Source organism: Brachyistius frenatus, unplaced genomic scaffold (genome assembly GCF_029030835.1).
Source record: "Brachyistius frenatus isolate BFR_SWC_R1_liver_20210118 unplaced genomic scaffold, ASM2903083v1 Contig_120, whole genome shotgun sequence".
Taxonomy (NCBI): domain Eukaryota; kingdom Metazoa; phylum Chordata; class Actinopteri; family Embiotocidae; genus Brachyistius; species Brachyistius frenatus.
Window position 1 is genome coordinate 792291 of NW_027210719.1, and position 22565 is coordinate 814855.

General features: G+C 42.7%; 1 protein-coding gene across 5 annotated transcripts in view; it reads left to right on the forward strand.

Annotated features, from left to right (window-relative positions):
- The window catches only part of myo16 (myosin XVI), a 101246-nt gene that overhangs the window by 70720 nt on the left and 7961 nt on the right, over nucleotides 1–22565 (forward strand). For all 5 annotated transcript variants that reach the window (XR_011311577.1, XM_069713661.1, XM_069713660.1 and 2 more), the window contains exons 23-34: nucleotides 190–390; nucleotides 864–939; nucleotides 2330–2526; nucleotides 3642–3722; nucleotides 4912–5117; nucleotides 10562–10664; nucleotides 11554–11650; nucleotides 11728–11992; nucleotides 14296–14678; nucleotides 14794–16059; nucleotides 18742–18894; nucleotides 20019–20104. Coding sequence is in view for 4 of the 5 variants with exons in the window: in XM_069713661.1 (XP_069569762.1) it covers nucleotides 190–390; nucleotides 864–939; nucleotides 2330–2526; nucleotides 3642–3722; nucleotides 4912–5117; nucleotides 10562–10664; nucleotides 11554–11650; nucleotides 11728–11992; nucleotides 14296–14678; nucleotides 14794–16059; nucleotides 18742–18894; nucleotides 20019–20104 (3114 nt within the window). In the remaining variant the exon portion in view is untranslated. The remainder of the gene's footprint in view (nucleotides 1–189; nucleotides 391–863; nucleotides 940–2329; nucleotides 2527–3641; nucleotides 3723–4911; nucleotides 5118–10561; nucleotides 10665–11553; nucleotides 11651–11727; nucleotides 11993–14295; nucleotides 14679–14793; nucleotides 16060–18741; nucleotides 18895–20018; nucleotides 20105–22565) is intronic.

The following is a 22565-nucleotide window of genomic DNA, read 5'->3' on the forward strand; positions in this document are numbered from 1 at the left end:
ATAATGACCCAACAAAATCCAAAACCAAGGATTAAGGCTGAATGTACTTTACATCAGAGGGTCACCTCTACCCTCTGAGGATCAATAGAAGTGTCACAACAAAATAATGTATTACTGGTATTATCAGTTGTTCTTTTTAAACATAACCAGCATATATAACATTTAAGCATCTATTTATCTCTCCTCCAGAAGCCTCAGGGACTGCTGTGTGTGTTAGATGAGGAGAGCCAGAGTCTGCGGCCAGTGGAGCAGACCCTGTACAAGAGGCTGTCCGCTCAGCTGGACTCCAATCCGTCTCACGGGCTCTCTCTCACCACCAAGGATGGCAACGGGAACCCCCCACCTAAAGACCAAGGCCCGGCCTTCACTGTCAGCCACTACGCAGGACAGGTCTGTGTGTATTACAGAAAAAAAACATCTATGCATATTCTGTCCATGGAAGTGCTGTGCATGGGACAATAGATCGTTCGGTCTACATCACGATCAGGTCGCGCTTCCGGCTTCATGATCTCTGAAGAAGGAGATTGAAATGACTCCCACAGTATTCTTTCCACCTATTAAATTTCTTCAGCTAAATTTTAAAAAAATCAACATTTCAAATCATCATCTATCCATGGTAGCATATATGCCGTTCAACCAAGTCATGTTTGGCCTGTTATACATTTATGTTGAATATTCATTTAACATTTGTCACACATACAAGTTGACCCTCTAAAGCGGAAAAAGATTAATTAACTTGCTTAATAAACCGACTGTATTTAAATATAATTTCCTACTGCATAAGAAATAATGTTTATGTGGTGTAAGTAAGATTGAATGTGTTGTACAAGAGAATATCTATGTATGATTTGTTTCTCTACCAGGTTTCATATGACCTCACAGGTTCACTCACAAAAAACAAGGACTCCCTCCCTCAGAATCTCCTGTTTACGATGAAGTGTAAGTACCCAATGAATAACACACATATGAGCACATTGTGGCATCAGAGCACGCTTCATCACAAAGATGCACTCTTGTATAAACAAACAGCGCACAAAACCACTCCTTGTCTAAGTGTGTTTGTGTGTGTGTGCACTTCATTCCATATGCAGCAGACAGCTCCATCTGTGTGTATATTGTCTATAGAAGGTGCCAGATGTGGGGTGTTGTGGTTAGCAGGACACAGGCAGTCGTTGTGTGACTGCCAGGCTAGTCGCGCGTCCAGCAGCCTAATTGCTATAGTTTCCATGATGGGGCTAATCTCCTAAAGGCCAGCCCTTCACTCACACTTGGCTGTTATCCCTCTGCCTGAAGAGTCGAATCATTGCTGCCTTTCATCCACACACAACTATATGTTGTTTTTTTTTTTTAATGAGAAACACACGCACACTTTAAATTTATGCCTTTAAGCTTGGTGGAGGATAACGGAGTCTGTTTATGGCACTAAAAGTGAGATGAGGATGCTTTTAAACCTAATGCATAATATTTTTTATTATTATATAACCTCATACAGTGCAGTTGAAGTCCTTGTTTTTCCACATCGCTGTAGATAATTCTTCATGAATCTGGCTGTATGTTTGGGGTTGTTATGCTACAGAATGAAGCTGAACCAATCAGACACCTTCCTGATGGTTCTGCTTGTTCAAAAGAATCTAAAGTGCCCACAGCTTTTGCGCAGTACTGTAAGTCAATATTCAGGTGGCGGTGACGATTGCTGTAAAGACAGTTACCCCCGGAGCTGTGAGTAATTAAGTCCTTAAATAAGTTCTGGACTCATGTTTGTTTTTCTTCGCTCAAACGCCCACTTGCCATCATCTTTTAACCTCTCGCTTTCTCTCTGTGTTTCTTCTTTCTCTCTTGCTCTGTCTCTCTGTCAGCCTTGGAGATAAGAGCCACACACCCACGTCCACACACATGTTGTTTGGCTTTCTGAATGAGCTCATTGTTGTTGTGGACCGCTCCACGTGTTGTGGAGGGACATGGCCTGTCCCATGTTGTCTGATTGTTTACATGCTGCCTAACTTTATGCTTCCTCCACACCCTCACTCCTTCCCTGACCCTTCTCTTCCTTCCTTATTCATTCTCCCTGTTTTCTTTTTCTTTCTTTCTTTCTTTCTTTCTTTCTTTCTTTCTTTCTTTCTTTCTTTCTTTCTTTCTTTCTTTCTTTCTTTCTTTCTTTCTTTCTTTCTTTCTTTCTTTCTTTCTTTCTTTCTTTCTTTCTTTCTCTGTTTTTCTGTTTGTTCATTCCAACTTTCATTATTCTCCTCCACCCCCTTTTCTCCACCAATGCTGTTGCTTCTTTTACCCTTATTTTCCTCCCTCTCCTGTGTGTGTGCTTTGTGCCCGGCAGCCAGTGAGAGTGTGTTACTGCAGCAGCTCTTCCAGTCCAAGCTGACTCAGACTGGTTCTCTGGTGCCAGCAGCACATGGCCGCATGGGGCTGAGGGGGCCTAAAGCTGCCTTGTTGCTCCACAGGATGTCATCAGCCTCCCTTGTCAATGCCAGCTCCATCCCCCAACAGCCCCGGAGGTACCATGATCTTACCAAGGTACAGTGCCTTACTCACAGTGGGGTGAATACAGAACTACAGTCTGTTGTTGAACTGGACCTGTAGCTCCATCCAACTTCAACACACACTTGAACTTTATGACTTTAATTTTCTGTCCTTTAAATATTATTAGCAGTTGGTCAGTAGGTTTTGACTCAAACATTACTCAAAAGTACAATTCTCCCACTACCATTTTTAACTAGATAAATAAAATGTAGGAACTGGTGACTTGAAGGACCACAGTCATCCACAAAGTGACACTGTCAGTCATAACATTTTTGTTCCAGCTGGCAAATGACTGCTATGACAATCAATGGGAAAACAGTGGCAGTATTTTTGGACAAAACACATTTAATTTAAGCTGCTTCCCACCACACAGCTATATATAAACCTCTGGGAATTGGATTGGTTTGTGTGACCATGTAAAAGATAAAAAACTCCACAAGCATGCATACACATGCACATAAAGTCAGGGCATGAGTATGTATATACTTTTTTTATATACTTTTCTTATGACATGCAATAATTAAAACACAAATGGCACACTTGATGGTATTCGTTATTCATTTTCTCCTTTTTCGGTCTATCCTTTTTGTGTCTCTATTCTATCTGCCATAGTGTTTTAGAAAATACCAAAGTAGTGGTCCACATATGTTGGTAAAAAAGCTTGCTGATTGTGTAACCTCGAGGAGGTCCTGTCTGCTGTCTCTGTGGCTCATTAGCCATGTAGAGCAAAGGCTTACATCAGGCCCCTTTCTCCTCCCTGGTCTGTCCCAGCAGCCTTATACGGTAACATTAGGTAAGAAGGCTGTACTGCCCAGGGTGTAAGACTATAAACAAGACAGTAGAACACAGCCAATGCCACGGGTCTTGTTTGGTCATATAAAAAATCATAACTGGGGGACTGAATTATCCAGCGGGACTATTTAGTAGGATTGCAAACACACTACAAGGAATCAAAGACGTCATCGTCATGCTTTGTTCACTAGTCAAAGCCACACAGCCAAATGTAATGATAATATGTGTTGATGATATTCCATAGTCCTCAGTGGCAACTTAAAAGAAGATGCTCAATTGTCTAATACTTTCTTTCTCTAATCTTTTTATATTGCCAGATCTTGAAGAAAAAGGGCTCAAGCTCCTTCCTTCAACGACTAGAGCGTTGTGGGCCCGTCACGGTGGCTGTCCAGCTGAGGGTACGAACCATTCCCATTGCGTAATTATGGAAAAGATCCAAATCTTCCGACAGCAGGATTCTTCTGTGTGACTTTTGCGTGTCTTCTGCATGTTGATGCATGAAATCAATATAAATATGTACTTTGGGATTTTGATGACAATCGGAAAGAAACCAGTCTGTACCTTTTTATTTTTGTATTATTTTTTTACTGACTGTTTATCTACATAGTTACCTGTAGGCATCTGGATTAAATTTTTACATGAATACAAATATATGTTGAAACTCGTGGGTTTATATGAACTTAGTCCTCATCCCAAGCAACCACTATAGTTTGTGTCCCTTACAATAGTCGTCACAGCCTTCGCAACAATGCAATCACAAGACCTATTCAGAGTAGTGCACTGTGATTTCATAAGTATATAAAGCAACAATAATATTCAGTTGGAGTGGAGCCGTTCAGTGTCTTCTGGTGACGCAAGAAGGCTGAAATGTGGTTCAGAGCAGCAGTACCTTCGGTTTGAATGAAACCAGTGTGTTGCACAATCAGAGTTGTGGACTTGTGGTTGACGAGTCCCTCAGGGAATGGCAGGGAAGGAGAGAGAGTAGGCTGAAGAATGATGCTGTACCAAGCCAAACATGAAGCCCTCCACATGAATGAATGAACAATGAACAACACCCACTGTGTGCTGTGCGCACGCGTTTGTGCATGTGCATGCGCATGTTAGGGGGGAGGATGGCAGTCTGAATGCTGGTTGTGGTGTTTAAAAATGAGGGGTGAGGTATTGAGCATTGTACCTAAGCGCATGCAAGGCATAGATTGACGTCACTTTGAGGAGTGGCAAATTCACAGATGTAAGAGTTGCGTGTCTGTGACCTTGGATGCAGTATCTTTTTAATTCAAGGTTTGAATAAAAGCTCTTTCACACTGAGAAAGCGCAAAGAGCTCTTTGTGTTTTTGTTTTTGCTTCCTCCAGAGGCAAAATGCACACCCAAAAATCAGACCACTTTGTCACAAACAAAACTTGTTCCAGTCACTGTAGCTCACAAATGAGGTTACAACATCAAAAGAAGCCAGAGGACCCTCTGTTCTCAAACAGCCACAGGGCTCGACTGACCCAAACACTAAAAAGTCCAATTTGTTTCTCATTCTGTTGTAAAATGACCAGTGAGTGACTTTGAATGTATCTCCTGTTCTTTTCCTCCTTCAGAACTCTCTGTCAGAGATGATCAGTAAACTGCAGGCTTGTACTCCCCACTTTGTGGAGTGTGTGCGTCCCAATTCCAGCGGTCAGCCAGACAGTTTTGACAGCTTCCATGTGTCGACCCAGCTGCAGTACATCGGGGTGCTGGAGATGGTGCGCATGATCCGTTATGGATACCCTGTCCGCCTGTCCTTCCCAGGCTTCCTCAGCAGGTCAGTGCCGGAACACATTGTGACAGAGCGCTGCAACTGTCAAAAAAAACTGTCCTCTGAAGGTACAGTTTTATCTTTGTATGTCGATTCATTGGCTTCAGGTTCTTCTTCAAGGGGGAAGTCTTAAAGAAGATGGACTGCTCTGCTTCTTCTTTCTGTCTTTCTTCACTGACCTCAGTAGTTCAGACACATTACGCTCCCAGCAGGTCACTGGCATCTCTGTCACTTTATAAATGACAGATCCAGCAGGTCAGAGCAAGCTGAAAGTTTGACAGCATTCACTGTCTCGCCATCTAAACAACGAATGCCTGAGCGTATACCGTACAGGATCAGGCAATCACAGACTGACATGTTAGCATTTAAAAGTCACAGCAACCCCTGTTGTTAGAGGTTCAATTTGACCTTAAATGTGTTTTTTTGTCTGTATGATGGGAGACCATTGCTGCAAATGCATGTCACTATCACATTTCCCATGTCAGCCTGACAAGGTCACTTTGTTCCGCACTCGAATGTCTGATGCTGTTATTCCCCATTACCTGCTTTCCTAATTCTTTTACTACAGTCCTGGCTTTTTCCTGCAAAGAGGTAGATCCCTTGTACCCTATCTCACTAGCCTTTTTTTGTGTGTTCGTTGTTTCCCACTTTTTGCTGATAACTAGAGAGAACGAGGGGATTCTGCCATACCACCTCCCCCCATTGCTTTATCTCATTTATTGTGCTCACAGTTTGCCCATTTGTCTCAGTGTTTCTCTCCTGTTCTTTGGATTCTGAGAACCAGCGGAGTACTGAGGGGATTTAGCTTTAAGTCTCGCGCTCTCTTTTTCTCCCATCCTCACTCTGTCTCTCAGTCTCTCTCTCCCTCTCTTTTTGAGGATAAAGGGATTAACATGAACATTCCTGCCAGATAATAAGAGAGGACAAAGCTGGTCACATGACCCCCCCCAAAAGTTTCCACTACTCTGCTGTAAACATCATCTCATCACCCCACACACACACACACACACACAGTATACTTTGCCTCTAACAAAAACATCCAAGAAATTAGTATAAATGTAGATCCCGTTAAATTCTAATACTGAGTTTTAGCAAGGAGACATAACAAAAGTTATGGTTCACACTCTAATTTGGTAATCATGCAGGTTTCCCCTCAAAAATGGTATGTTGTTTTATTTTCTAGTTAACTGGTAGGTAACAGTAGGGCTCCATAAAGAAGAAAAATGAAAGCAGCTTCTCAAACACAGTGTATTGTGCAAACAAGAGAATTTTTTTTTTGGGGCTCAAACATTCATACTAGTATGTGGAGTTCAGATGATAAGCTTTCATGAGTGAAAACCTAACAGAGAATTGAATCGGGAGAAGTAAACCTTTGTCAAATGATTAAGTGAATCTTATATAGATTGCATATATATATATATATAACCATGAGTAACACTGACACACAGAGGGTAGCTTTTTATATATGTTTGTTGAGCTGTGTGTGTAGGCATGTCTATATGTAAGTTCAGTATGTGAGTTTTCAAGATTGTAGGCAACAATGTGTTATATGATAACCTCAGTGTTAGTGCAACCAGCAGATAACTAAGCATTATAAGGGTCAGTTGATTGCTAGAATGGGGAAACTCAACCGTTGCTAGGATGGACATAAACCAGGGGTAGAGGAGTTTGGAGGAGAAGACATGCAAGGAAAAAAGTGTAGATATCAATTGTGTGTGTGTGTGTGTGTGTGTGTGTGTGTGTGTGTGTGTGTGTGTGTGTGTGTGTGTGTGTGTGTGTGTGTGTGTGTGTGTGTGTGTGTGTGTGTGTGTGTGTGTGTGTGTGTGTGTGTGTGTGTGTGTGTGTGTGTGTGTGTGTGTGTGTGTGTGTGTGTGTGTGTGTTTTCTACAACTCTGTGGTGGCGTCTGCCATCTTCTATGCAGTGATCTGCTGGGACTGTGCAGGTACAGACAGGGACAGGAGGAGAATAAACAAGCTGATAAAAAGGGCTGGCTCTGTCCTGGAAAGTCCTCTGGACTCCATAGAGGAGGTGGGTGAGAGGAGGATGTTAGCTAAGCTGACATCGATCATGGACAACACCTCTCACCTCCTCCATGAGACTGTAGGAGCTTTAAGCAGCTCCTTCAGTGGCAGACTGCTGCACCCTCAGTGCAGGAAGGAGCGCTACCGCAGGTCGTTTGTTCAGACAGCTGTCAGACTTTTCAACACCAGCCTTAAATAACATTGCACCGTACTTCACTTCATTTCATTGCACCTGACACTTTTCCACTTTTCCACTCATCCCAAGCTGTATTTATTTTTTATTTTACAGTGAAAAATTAGAAATCATGCATAAGATGCATTTATTATGAACTGAAGATGAAATAATATTTAAATGAGTCAGGTCGGTCAATAAAAAAATGTAGCCCAATGAAAAGTGTTGTGTACGATTGGTGCAAAGATAAAGCTGTTTTGAGAAGCTTTAATATGAGAAAGAGGTAAGATGTGAAGCCACCCACAGAAAAATAGGCTGAGACCAAATTCACTTAGGTGTATGCCATTTTCTGAAGTACCTTCTCAATGGGCTCTATCCATTATCCTGAGACGGTACACCAAAGCAGCCATTCAGACAGCAGGCAGAGAGGAAGGGATGTTACAATATCACTCTTGAGCAGATTGTCTAACATTGCCGTTTGCTTCCAGTCGGTTGTCCATTTCCAAATAAGGCTAAAATGACACAACATAAATTTAAGACAACTTATATTTCAATTGAAGTTGTATTCCTTCCAGTCCCAAAGCTGAGTTAACATGACCCCAACAGTCTGTTCGGTAATCAAACTGTCACCAAGGCTCCTCTCACTGCTGCAAAACAAGCAGAATCCATAAATCTTAAAGTAATGCTAAATTACTGAGCAACTGTCATTGTAATCCTACTCCTTCCTGAAAAAGGAATCAAATGGCGTTTTTTCTTTGTGTTTCTGTATGTTTGTTGTGTTTTGTGTTCATACAAATGGATCTTTTGTGTTTGTCTTTGTCTGGTATGTCTCTGTTCTGCTGTTTATACATTAAAGCTTTGCTTAATTTGAGTGGCTGCCACTCACAAAGACACCAGTCAACCCAGCCCAAGTGCCATTCATCTTTCGCCCTCTCTTTCTCCTCCACTCGGTTCAGCACAGACATGGCCAATGAATGAACACAGCTTTGGCCAAGCAGGGAGCTGCTGCAGAGCGGGGGTGGACTACACTGGTGCCTCCACAGAGCTCTTTCTCACTTGATTTCTCATTCTTTCCTTACATGTTCGCTCCAATGAGCCACCATTTATTTCTCTCATCTTCCTCCCTTTTCTTCTCTCCTCTCCAATATTTTCAATTTTTTTTTCTTCCTTTCAGTTTTTCCATTTCAGTCTTTCATTTTTTTTCTCAGCCTATTTCTCTTGTGTGGACACACTAATTCCTATTTTATTCTGTTTTGCCCATTATTTTTTACTCATTCAAAACAAGCCCTGGCCCTTGACTAATTAAAATGACAGGCCAATAAATCAGCCATGAATCTTGATGTCGCTATATTGTCATGAATAGAAACAGACCAGCGTGTATACACACTTGCACACGAGAGCCACACAGGCCACTTCACTAAGCCATAGTGGCTGCCTGAAGCAAATTACATTAGTGTCCTGGTAACCAGAGTGATTTATGGGGAAATCTATTTTACTGTTGCTTTTATTTGTCTTTTATGATACACTGTGTTTTGTGGCTAGGTTTATTTTCTTCCAATGTGTAAGGTCAAATACAGCCACTTGAACCTTGTTTCTTCAAATGTCTGCCCTCCCTGTGTGTCGCTCTCCTTAGTTCTTAATTCTTAGAAAGTAGATGGGAGAGATGCCTCAGTATTTACTGAGCAGGTCACAAATCCAGTTGTAGTGTACAGGTCATATTTTTATTTAGCTATTTTCAAGTGGATCTTCACCTTCCACTGACAGATAAATACACTCATATATAGGCCATTAAATGACCTGCAGAAGAATATCCGACCGCTGTGGGTAAATAGCCATGACTAAACAGTACCAATAGGCCCTGAGAATGCAGCAAAAGAAAGTTCATCTAAGGAGCCGCTCCAGAGAGGAAGGGGTGTGGGTTTAAATTACGGATGCATTTCCATCACCACCTTTGTGTCGCCCAGTCACAGTGGTCGGTGATGGCACTTTGGTCACAGCGAACCATGTTAGCGCAGTGTAGTCCATTTAAACTTCTATCAAAGGAGTTGTTTCACTTCTTTGACTCCACATGAAGTCCCCTTGGGTCTTGTAAAAGCAGGGACCATCGATGGTTTTCATATCCTAATAGGCGAGGTCATGGGTTTACAGAGTTCCTTCTTCCTTCGTGTTTTATGGGCCCGGGGGGTGGGGGGGAAGAAGAGACATTGGTGGGGGGGGATGGACATGGGGGGGGGGGCTGTCTGCAGGACTGGTATTACCATACAGAGGAAGGTTAGGGAGAGTTCAGACAGACCCCCACTTCTGCAAATCAAATACATCCCACATTCACGTGCACTCACTTGCTCACTATTGACAGCACTAATGGTTTATGTTTCCAGCCATCTGCTTGTTGTATTTGCTTCATCGGATGTGTAACATCATCAGCTGGCCTCTCATTAACAACAGAAGAGACAGAGCACTGACCAACTGATGTGATTTCAATTTCTAATTCAGAATTTTGAAGCTATTGGAGCAGCCTTTTAACATTTAGGATTGACCATCATACACGGTATGTTGTAAGCTGAAACTCTACTACTGCTGCCATTGTTGAAACTACTTCAACATCATTGCACTTAGCTCCCTCCACTGCTCACTGATTGGTCTGTGCTTCAGACTGGCTGAGCAAACTTAATGCAAACAAGGTTTCCAGACTAAGATCACAGTGATGACTGTAGCTGTGTGCAATAGATGGGCGGAGTCAGGCTGGGAAAGCTCTGGAAATACAAGAGTACAATCTCATAGGGATAGAAAATAACAACTAAGTAGACTTTTTGTTATTCATTGTGCCTATTATTATTATTATTATTATTATTTTACTAAGAGATGCATTATATTAGAACATGACTCCTGAAAAATATGACTACATAATTATAATATAATTTTCATCTAATTTTCATCTTGTTTTATTTCTTTGTATAATTAGTGTTTTGTGTATCAGCGTAGCTCACTATCTGTTTTTTCAGCCACCATCCCCGGCACAAACAAATCACTAACTCAATCCAGCTGACCATTCATAGCAATGGTTGCCAAGGACATCACCAATAGGAGCAGATGCTGTTTGGCTGCTCTGCCGTATGACCCCACCCAGTGACCTTTGAACCCATTGTTTCCAAAAGAAGCTGCCGCTATGTCTGGTCTACATTCCTAAGTTCAGCATGTTTTTCTCTGCACCTCTAATGTTTTCTGTTTCTTTTCTTTTTTTTGTTGTTGTTCTCAGATATAAAGACCTTGTGGTCCCAACTTTGGGAGACAAAAAGAAATTGTCATCAGAAGAGAGATGTCGCTCAGTCCTGCAACAATCAAAACTCCAAGGATGGCAGGTGTGTTTGGAGTCTGTGTACTGCGCCTTTTTCTGTCTTCATCAATAACAAAAGATTTGCCAAATGACTTAATCCCTGAGCCGCTGTTTGAACGATCCCATGGAATCTTGACAACTCGTTCCAGCTGTCCCACCTCATCACAATTCAACTCACACACACACACACACACACACACACACACACACACACACACACACACACACACACACACACACACACACACACACACACACACACACACACACACACACACACACACACACACACACACACACAGCAGCTTGGAGCCTCTCCCCCTCCCCATCCCCTTCCCCTCTCTGTTCTGTCTGCTAGACTGCTGTTGTGTCTGAGGGTGTGACCTTGCAGGTCACACACACATACACACTCCTCCACAATGCCCCGCAGACACTTTTTATACAGCCCTGCTTTAAACACACACACACACACACACACACACACACACACACACACACACACACACACACACACACACACACACACACACACACACACACACACACACACACACACACACAGAGTACCTCTCCAAGTAGCATGTGATGGAATGGATAGCGCTATCTGTGGAAGTATGTCACCCTCACAGTTCCATGCACCTGGTATAGGGTGACCTCTGTCGCACCCCAAATGCTCCCTAAAAGTGAATGCATTGTCAACATGCAAACCCACACCCTGTCCACACTCCACACCCACCAATTATCATAAATCATTGCTCTATCACTGATCTCTCAACTAGTAAGCCACACTTTTCTGATATTTCCAACAGGAAACAGTGTCTCCTGGCTACTCCTACAAGATGATGATAATGGCAGTGTAGGGATTAACCATACGTATATGTTTAATCAGACTACCTGTTTCGTTGTGTGTATAGATGGGCAGCAGTAAAGTGTTTCTAAGATACTGGCAGGCAGACCAGCTGAACGACCGCTGCTATCAGCTTAATAAAAAGATCATCACCTGTCAGAAAGGTAACATCCAAAATAACCAACATTTTATTTTCGGGTTTGTCTGTCAATCTCTGACACCTCTGATGTGTTTGTCTCAGTGGTTCGTGGCTGGCTTGCCAGACAACAGGTCCATCGCAGGTTGTCATTACAGCACAAAGAGGAGTGCAGTGTGCAGCGATTCCTGCAGGGGGCAGAAGACATGGGGCTGCGGACCTACGACCAGCTGGTCATCCAAAATGCTTCTGATATTGCACGAGAGAGCGACCGTCTGCGCTGCCATGGCAATAGCTTCCTTGGCAGCAGCCCACCGCTTGGCGAGAGGCCTGAGCCGGTGGGCAAGGAGGAGGATCAGCCAGTCAAGAGGTAAATCAGCAAACACCTCCACAACTCAAACCCCTTTAATCAAATCTGAAGGCAAAATGCATGATCACAATTTTCAAGCAAAATTAGATGCAGTTTTTTATTTTATCCCAATTTGTCTTATTTTGAAATGTTGAATGAATGAATGAATGAATTAGTCCATGGACGGATCAATCAATTGCCATAACATAAATTGGAAACCACTTTGATTAATGATTATTATTGTTATTTCGAGAGGAAAAAATATCCAAACATTTCCTGGTTAAAGACTTTATGATTTCATGCTTTTCTTTTTTATGTTGATGAATAATAACAATAATGATTATTTGCAGCCCTTTTTACTGCTTACTTATCACCAATGTGATCAATCAAGACCATATTCACACTGAATTAAGGCGTTTTGGAGACCCTTTATACTGTAATTCGTAATACTAAATGTGATCACCTCGAGGGGACTGTTGCATTATTTAGCCGGGAGAAAAGCAAACAATCTGCAATTACTGTCATTCACAGGATTTATAATTGTATGAAGGAATAATTTTCCTGCATGTATAAGTGTGTGTGTGTGTGTGTGTGTGTGTGTGTGTGTGTGTGTGTGTGTGTGTGTGTGTGTGTGTGTGTGTGTGTGTGTGTGTGTGTGTGTGTGTGTTCATGTTAATTTATGTGTGTGTGTCTGCATACCATGTGTTTTGTGATTAATGATGTCATTGTATACCTGTGCACTGTAGACTTTTAATTGTAAGTTTCATGATGGATAGTCAGATAATGAGCCACGTTATCAGATTGTATTCGTATTGTGTTGCACCTATGGAACACTATCCACGTCTCCACCTCACCCACCTCGTTCATAGAGCAGATTACTCTTGAAGAAAATGAAATGAGGAAGGATAAGCTGGAGGCTCTTTAGAGGTGGTGCTAAATGAATGACCTTCATTTTGAAAGTTACCTACTAGCTTAGAAATGATGGCCTTTGTTTATGGTAATACCTGAGATGTGACTTTCAGCACCTATAAACCCGTGAAGCTGCATATATGCTATATTTGTATGCTTTCTGCGGTGTGCTGGATAATGAATGCATTTATTATTTTAATATGATTTTTCTCTCTCTGTAGAGGAAGTGCTCTGTCATTTGTGATCATTATTGCAGTTATATAATTTTTCTTTTAGCTTGACAGTATAGGTGACTAATATGCTAACATCATAAAACTTTGTGACAAAATGTAGGAGGATTTTTCGACAGAAATTCTCATAGCGACTCATACAGGGTTTTTTTGGTTGTTTTTTTTAAAGCACAACTTTTAAGTGCCTAAAAATGCCAAAACAGTTCAAACAATTTTACATGTAAATTCATAATTTGTTTTAATGACCTCTAGAAAACTGAGACACAAAAATGTGAAATGTTACCATACAACAGTGACTACAACAGCAACATGAGAAACATACATGATTTCTGTATCCTCTATGTGTCCTTGTGATTTTAACATCTGCTGCTGGAACCGCAGACACGAGCACAGGGGGGTTTCAAACAAGAGAAGGGTTGTCAGTCAGCGGACTGGGAGAGGAGTCATGCTTGCCATATTTTTGGGGATTAAAAGGCTCTTACAAGCACACATTCGCCCTAACTCACCTAACCTCTGCAGTTTCTGCAGGTTTTTAAAATGTCTTCCCTGATTATCTTCACATACAGTCCAGCAACCCCCCTCCACAGTCGGGGAACTAACAGATGGCTCACCCAGATTAGCCAAGAAAATATCAAAACCGATGCTATCAAATTACCTCAAGGAGATTATGTATAAAGCATAATCTGTTTGCTCATTTTCATCCAATTTCCCCCTTTAGCTCTTCTTATAAGCATGACAGCTGAAGCAAGTGTATATTGAATATGAATATAAAGATGATCTAAATTATATAATTAACTCAATCTGGATTAGAAAGTGATTGGATGGAAAAAGCTGTGCTTTTGATTCAATAATTCAAGCTACTTTTGTGAGAAAAATGTATCACAAAATCCAAATGAACACATTCACAGAAATGGTGGAAAACAACAGAATCAGAATCACCTTTATTGGCCAGGTATGTTAACACATACAAGGAATTTGACTCCAGTTATAACTTGTTCGCTTAGTGTGCAAAAACAAAAACAGACTGACATAAATAGATCAAATAAAACATAAATAGACATATATATATACAACTGAGAAAGAAAGAAACATCTATCTACATATATACACCAAAACATATATATATACAACACAATCCTTTTTTTAATTATTCAAATATAAATTCTGTTGTTTACCAATTTTTAGGTTGGTGGAAAAAAATGGGAAAGTCCACGAGGGCCCTGTCAACGGGGGAAGTCGAGTTATTCGCCACTTTCGTTCCAGCTCAGTGCCCATCCCCCTCGCCATGGAGAACATGGTCCACTCCTCTGCCACTCCACCCATCAAACCAGGTTTGCAGCCTGTAGCTCATACCAATGAGGACGGAGCAGGCGGGGGAGGTCTTTCCTCTCCTCGGAAGCAACCTCCTCCCAAACCGAAGAGGGACCCCAACACCCGTCTGAGTGCATCTTATGAAGCAGTTAGTGCAGGCCTGACGATGGCCGCCAAAGAATGCTCCACTCCAGAGGGGTACGGTTCGCCATCTGGGAGCCCCCCAAAATCCCAACTGTCCCCCACGGACCCTGCAGGTACTCCTCCTCCACTGGTCTTAAGAAGATACAACAGATGGTTATATTTTTTGTTGCTTCTTTGCAGTTGAAAGACTTCCTCTGTGCCTAATTCCATTTTTTGTATTTCCCTCAGCTTTGTCCAAGCCCCGTCCCCACAGTGACGACTACACAACTATGAGAAAGGTACCACCCCCCAAACCAAAGCGCAGCCCCAACACTAAACTAACAGGCTCCTATGAGGAGATTAATGCTGTAGCTCCCCATTTCCACCAGCTGCGCCCCGCTGATGTAAAGCTGGCCTTGCTTTCCCGTGGCGGTGGTGGATTTGGAGGGTTTGGAGGTTTGATGCAGAGAGCAGCCTCTTTAGATGCTCCACAAGGGGTAGCACTAACCCTGTACAGGGGCCAGGACGAAGAGGACGTATACATAGAGATGTTGGGGTCCCAGCCGCGGGCTCGGAGCCTCCAGGAGCCCCCCGATAGCCCAGAACAGATTGACTCCGAAGCTGTCTACGAGGAGATGAAGTATTTCCCACATGAAGATGGTGGGACACCTGCTGCGGCGGTCAACAAAGCAGCCAAACTGGAGGCTCTTGGCTTGGGCCTGGGCCTGGGCCTGGGCCTGGGCCTGGTGGGACTGGGAACGTCTCCTCCTCAGAGCGGAGAGACCAAACGAATGATATTAGGGGACATTGCTCGCTCACAGAACTCGTCCAACAGCGGAGCTCCTAAAACTCAGCACAGTAAAGAAGGCAGCTGCGACATCCCTGCTCCCTTCCCCAACTTGCTCCCTCACCGCCCACCTCTCCTAGTCTTCCCCCCCTCCCCCGTCACCTGTTCCCCTGCTTCAGATGAGTCACCCCTCACCCCCCTCGAGGTAAAGAAGCTGCCGGTATTTGAGACAAACCTGAACTTTCCTACTGGCCCAGACAGCCCACTGTCCCCACAGTATGCCCGCCAGAGGGCTGACTCTTCCCCTAGCCTCACTGTCCTCATGCCAGAGAAGAAGTCCACCCCTCCACTCACCCCTCCACCTCCACCTCCTCCTCCCAGTGCCCCGCCTCCTCCCTACAGACCCCCTTCACACTTTCCCTTCCCACCCGAGGCCAGCTTCCTGTCTCTGACACGAGCAGCATCTGTTACTGGGAGCTCGGATTCCCCCAAAACATCCTCACAAAGGGCAGGTGGCGAACCCCTGGGGAAGCCGCCTCCCTACTCCCCAGTGAAGGTGTCTCGTCCTGAGCCTCGGAGGGCCCACTCTTGCTCGTCCTCTCCCTTGCTATTTAACCCAGCCAATGGCCGACCCCTGACCAGCCCCCTGGACGAACTCAACACTCTGTTCAGCTCTGGACGCAGTCTGCTGAGGAAGTCGACATCTGGCCGCAAGATGAGAGATGGAGGTCTGTCAGTAATGCTTATACACATAACCACAAACTCACTCCTAGTTACACACATGAGACACTAGTAAGAAGATCAAAGTGGAAGATCACAGTATAAGGCCTGGAACACACTGCCTGTGATGTGTTTTACCTGCTGCTGCGAGGCGTCATTTTATTTTGGCATCCATCTTCTCATATGAGAGCAGCTACACTGTCCGCTGAGACACGTGTCTTAAATGCAAAAGTAATGTGATCTGTGTGTATCACGCCATCCGTGCACACACATTTAACTATCTGTATATAGATACAAAATAATGTATTTTTAAACACATTTCAAATTTCAAATTGCACATTGTACACATTTGTAAATTATATTTTTCATCGAGATTATTTCATACACATTTCTAACAATTTTCATCCTAATTTCTCTCGGTACATTCATGGGTAAACTGTCTCGATGTAGAGATAAACAAGGCCAGGCCACCCGTTTATGAACTTGTGTGTGTGCGCGTGCAATAGTGCACGTGTCCATTATGTGTTCTATCTACTGCAATGAGTTGATGAGTCTCAGCCTGGTTTGTGCCAGATGATTTATTGGATTCTGGGTGATTACTTTCAGTGCAACAGGAGTAATGTAGGGCTGTAGGTAAGTAATAACCCCCTGTTTCCTGTGTGGGTGAAGGTCTATGACACACATGTTTTGTATTTGAGTGGTAGGGAGGTGAGATGCACCAGTACTCTACATTTGGAAACCCCTTCAATTAATTCAGGTGTTGTAGCCAGCAGCCGCCCTCTTTGGCCTGCTTGAGGTAGTCCATTTGTTTCAGTCTCCAGTGCAGTGCCCTTTGGCTGCTGCAGCTGCCTCCTAACATGTTGGCCCATGAACTAACTTGTGTAGCCCACTTAGCATCAAACTGCACTGTAAGTATTTTGGAGCTGTGTTGTTCCTTGTACTACATGCAGAGCACATACGGACTGTGACACTGATGCAAAGGTTGACCTTTGTAAAAGGAGGACAAACATATTTGTCACACATAGTCAATGGAATGGGTGGATCCTCAGGTCAAAGGTTTCAATCCCAGGGTAAGATTACTGTGCAGTGCTCTTATTAAAAGTAAATTTCCATTTGATACTCCATCTTGAGACAACACATGGCTCATCAAAGAAGATAGAAACTGTTATCCCAGTGTTTTTATCCGAGTCTCTGTTTCCTCGAAGTGTATTAGTTGTGGCTGCATTAATAATACATGAGCAGCACAACGATGAGGATAGGTATCAAATATTTAACAGCTCACTCATGTTCTACTGAAGGGAGTGTGTCTGCCCGGCAGCGGTGCACAGGACATCCTGGACAATTATCCAGGAGACAAGGTAGAAAAATTTAGGTCAAGTGAAAGTATTAGCCGTCGTAAATAATCAGTCATCCTGCTAGAGGTTTATTGTGGAGCCTCTTGATTTGTAAGAAACTGTAGTGTCATCGTTCTATAATTGTAACAAGTTCAAAGGGCAGGAAGCTGAACTCCTTATAAGAGACGGTATGAGAAGAAGTGCAAATGCTTACGCAAAAGCCTCACGTGACATCTTGCACTTGAGTCCTCGTCAGCACCTGGACCCGTACAGGAACAGTGCTGGCGTCATGGAAATGGTGTGTGTGTGATAGGGAAACCAGGCACTGGTGTATTTTGAGTGGGCAAAGTGAGGCGGTCCTGTCAGATCCGAACGCAGAGGGATGCCGATGGGCTTAACACGACCGCCTACTTCCGTTCCATCTTGGCTGTTAAATGACTGAATGTGATACCTGACGCTGTGGGAGTGGCCACGAGTTACAGTTGCTATCCCAGACATCTCTGTGATGAGCAGCTGACTCTTCCTCCTCCCCCGTCCCTTCCTCATCTTCAGGGAATGAGAAAACCACAGGAATGCCAGTGGAAAGAGGGCAGGTGGTCTTGACAGGCTTCAGGAAATCAGTTTCAAAAGACACCTCATACCTCAGCAGCAACATACTATAGTCCTGAAAACTGTCCAAAAATCCAATTCTTTTTTTTTTTTTTAAATAGTCTTCATTATGCAAAACCTCACAACACTCACTGTGACAAAATTTTTCACTTGTATGGACTGCCTCTCTACCTGGCTTTTTGTCTCTTACAAACACAAACCTACCCCATGAGACCGATAGTAGAGTTTACTCAGTTTATATTTAGACAGCTTGTGACGGGCGGGGGGGGCGGGGCACGCATACTCAGTGTGGGACAGCAGCTGATACATTCCCATTCACACTGCCACACACATATCTACCCACAGTCATTTACTAATACAGAGTGAGAGCATGTGAGGCCCAATGAGCAGCAGCAGCAGCAGCATTAGAGGGCAAGGACAGGCCATGTGGAGTCACCTTCCCACCAGACCAAGCTAAATGAATACTTTTTAAAAGACTAGGATACATCTGCAAAGAGGGGTGGGACTAAGTGGTGAAAATATACTGGAAATGATTAGCTAAAGTATTAGATTATAATGTTTCAAAAAAGTTATAAAACTTTGCAAAATTATATGTTAAAAATAGATGTGACCTGCTCCGTTTTTTTTTATTTTGCTGTACCCCTGATGATATTATTCATGGTGGAATCTAAATAATGTCTGTGATGCATACTGTATGTGACATGTATTGATATGGGGTGTGTTTTCCTCTGATCATCCTGCGAACAGGATTCAACTCAAATATCAATCTGCCCGGGAGGGAAGATTGTGGCTCTGCTCCCACCTCACCATCTCTGCAGCTACAAGACAAGAACGCCAACAATCACTCTCCCCACTCCTCAAGCTCCGCCCCTGTAGAGAACGGCAACCAAATCTCCAACGGTAACAGCCAAGCGTTGTATAATTTTTAGCAGCCATGACTTGCAATATTGTCCAAGTGAAACTGGGTCAAGGTTGAAGCACATAATAATTCACCAGGCCACAAACACCTGTTAGATATGAAAATGTAAATATAGACAGCCAAGGGTGCACACATATACAGTTACACAGAAAATATGAGCTTCATGTTGAAACTATTTCAAATAGGATTAGTACAGTCTGTAATATGTGTGAAAAAGTAAGGTAACCTTGTGTTTTGACAAATGTCTAATGCTGTGTAAAGATGCCACCTCACAGTTCAGTATGACAAATGATAGCGCGCTGGCTTCATGACAAGACAAGTTTTCAGGGGCTAAAGAAAATCTGCTCTAAAGAATTCTATTGCAAAATATCATTGAAATACATGCCGTATTGAAATACATTGTTCAGCCCCTCCCAGACACCATACTGTTACACGAGCGGAGTAACTGTTAGATGAGCAGAGTTATGGACATCAGTATGCTAATTGTTTCCAGTTCAAAAATGGTATAACAAATATAGCTCGACTCACTCTACATGTGTGGTGAATTTTTTTGCAAACTGGAGCATATCTGCATGTATATTGTTGCCACAGCAACCCATGCAGATACGTTGGTGATGACTGTACACACCAAATTCGATCCGCTCACTTGCAAATAACAGTAAGACAAACTGTCTTAAAGATCTGATTTAAGAAACAAACCCGATTGGGCTGCAGTCTGAACAAAGCCTTAGAGATATCTGAAATAAAAGCACTGTGCAGGCAAGAAAGTTAAGCCTGTGGAGATTGAGTTACAAATAATTTAAAAAAAAAATGTCATGCCATAGTCAAGTGACCTGAGAAATTAGAAAAGGAATTATAAAAGAGGATCCTAAATGTTTTCAGCTGCAGTTAGAGAGTAATCACATTATTCCTTAAAAAACTCAGAGCGATCCACAGCCACATTATCTTTCCTTCACATTTTCCTCTGCGTGAGAAAGCGTGTTGAAACCCCTCTCCAACTGCTTGTGTTTGAAAAGTGAGGTGTCCTTCAGCCTGCACCTGTCCATGTGTGGGAGGACTTCCAGTCATCGTGAGTTGTAATATGCTTTTGATATTGTGTGTTCAGGGTCGCTGGAGGAAGAGAGTCACAGCAAGTCAAACTCTGCCAGCACCGCCTCTCTGCACAGACACATGGACAGCCATCATACTCAGGTAACCACACTAACACAGGCACTTAAATATCTATTATCTATATCTAAAGTCTGATCTGTCAATTTGTTTAAAACCTGTGACACACACGTTTACACCCATACACTCACACTAGCACACACACAGGTGAAGCACAACTGTATGAGGTTTCTGTTGCGTTTGGGTTTGTTGACATTTTGAATTCACAGGAAAGTGGCCTCCTTTGAACAGCGTGGATCACTCATGACATGTGAGCTTTTTCTGGCTCTGCAGATGGGTGTATGGTTACAGGATTGAATTTATTGTCCTGTGTGCGTGCACCCAAGCTCACACACACGCTTACATGCACGCAAAACACACACACACACACACACACATGTTCATTATATGGAACTGATAAAACTCTGATGAGAAAGTGGAAACCATTGCGAGTGGAAGAGCCTTTTGAAAACCGTGATATTACGCTACCTGATAAACATGTATGTTAGAGAGACTTAAAAATGTAAAGATATAACAATATACGGTTTACCAGCAAGATCACTCTCACATGATTGACTGAGCGTACAAGATGTCCACAGAGAGCCATTCACAACCAAGAGATAGACTCTTTCAGGAAAATCATCATGTGCTGTACCTTCACCTCACGCAAAAACACTCAATATATGTTAAGACCAGAGTCTAATTCTCTTTTGATCTGTTCTTTCTTTCATCTTAATTGTTAATCATCAAAAGGTAAAAGACCCTCGTGAATAATAGAAAAATTCAACTACTTAATAGAATAACCGAGTTACATTCTGAGAAGGCTCTTCATCCGCACAGCATGTATGTTAACTTTGAACATTTCTTCTGCACTCACTGGAACAGAAAAGAGAAGCTATTATCACAAATAATGCATTCACAACTCCTGAATGGCCAAAGTACGCAGAATACAGCTACGTTATGTTCTGGCTGCGTCACATCCAGCTCCATGACCCCTGCCATTTTACCCAGTGGTTCCAGGCTCGTGACCAATGTGCTGCTATTTTCACTGATCAACCATCTTTATATGATGGATGTGTTTTACAGGATGGGCCCGTGTCTCTGAAGCATGAAATTTACTTGTGGAAGTCTGTACATGTTTGTATACATTGACTTGAATGAATTTTGAATGATGTATTCCATTTGTTCTTCAAAGATCCATTTTTGTTAGAGAGAGAAGGAGAAAAGCGAGCGGTAGATGGTCCGTTCACCTTCAATCAGGATGTTCAGCAGGGTATTTCTCTCTGAGAACAAAACAAATATGAAATTTGATCATGGCTCGTAAATACTTTGTCAACCATAAATTATAACCAAGCTGCTGATCTGCAGATAAAAATCTTTATTTACAACATTATCAGTAAAAAAATACAGAGTAATGACAGCAGCTGTGCTGTGCATCAGCTATATGAACATTTGAACTGAGTGATGCCACAGAAAGTTAAAAGGAACAAAAGGCGATGATTTTCATATACAGACACAAAACTGTTACAAATTTAAACACATATTTGCAAATGTGCAAATATACTTAAGAAACATTAAAAAAAAAATGTGTGAGAAACACCTCTAAATTGTTAAAAAGTGAGGCAGCTGAAGAGCAATACTCTTTTTCATAGCGATGACTGAACCTGAGTGCAGCCAGAATGTGACACTGCTGGTATCACATTCAAACACTTTCTCCACCGCAGCTGTTAAAAGATCAAGTCGGCAGGCCTATCAGTAAATCCACAGAAGTTAGATCTTTTTAGGACATGAGCTTCATACAAATAATTGATCTGCACATGTTGCCTTTGCAGCTTTCCTGCACATGTTTTCCACCCCTACGTTGGTTTCATCTGGAAGTCATTCTATAATTATTGCAGATTACACGGTTAATGGTGTGCACGCTGTAAATGCTCTCCTCAGTAGTTTGTGTGCCGCTGCATCGCGTATTCCAAGATGCAGCTCTCTGGTCCTCCCCGCAATACAAAGTTTTATCACACGGAAACTAATTGAGATTCATCAGAGACTGCGTTAGTGAGTGACTGAGTGTTACTGTCAGTGGTGCACGAAGCACAAGAATGAGCGAAGGACATGGTATCCCAACTTTAAAGGAGCTCAGGACACACTGTTCATAAGACATTTCCACTCGAAATTTGAAGGCACGCCGTGTACCCACTTCACAGTCCTGACGTTGATGAAATGCTGTACCCCTGTATTTACAGCTCTGGTGAGTTCACCTGATTCATCTATTTGAAGCCCGTTTCTTGATGTAGAATAAAACAGTGATGTGCCAGCACACCATGTTTCCATATTGCATTATGAAGCACAGCACAGCTGCTTTTTTTTTTAGTTTTTATTTTAAGATGAAGGTTTATATCAGAATATTTGGGCTATTCTCTTGCACCAAAATTTCTTTCTCTCTCTCTCTCTCTCTCTCTCTCTCTCTCTCTCTCTCTCTCTCTTTGATTCTTTGATGAGTTTGGCTGTT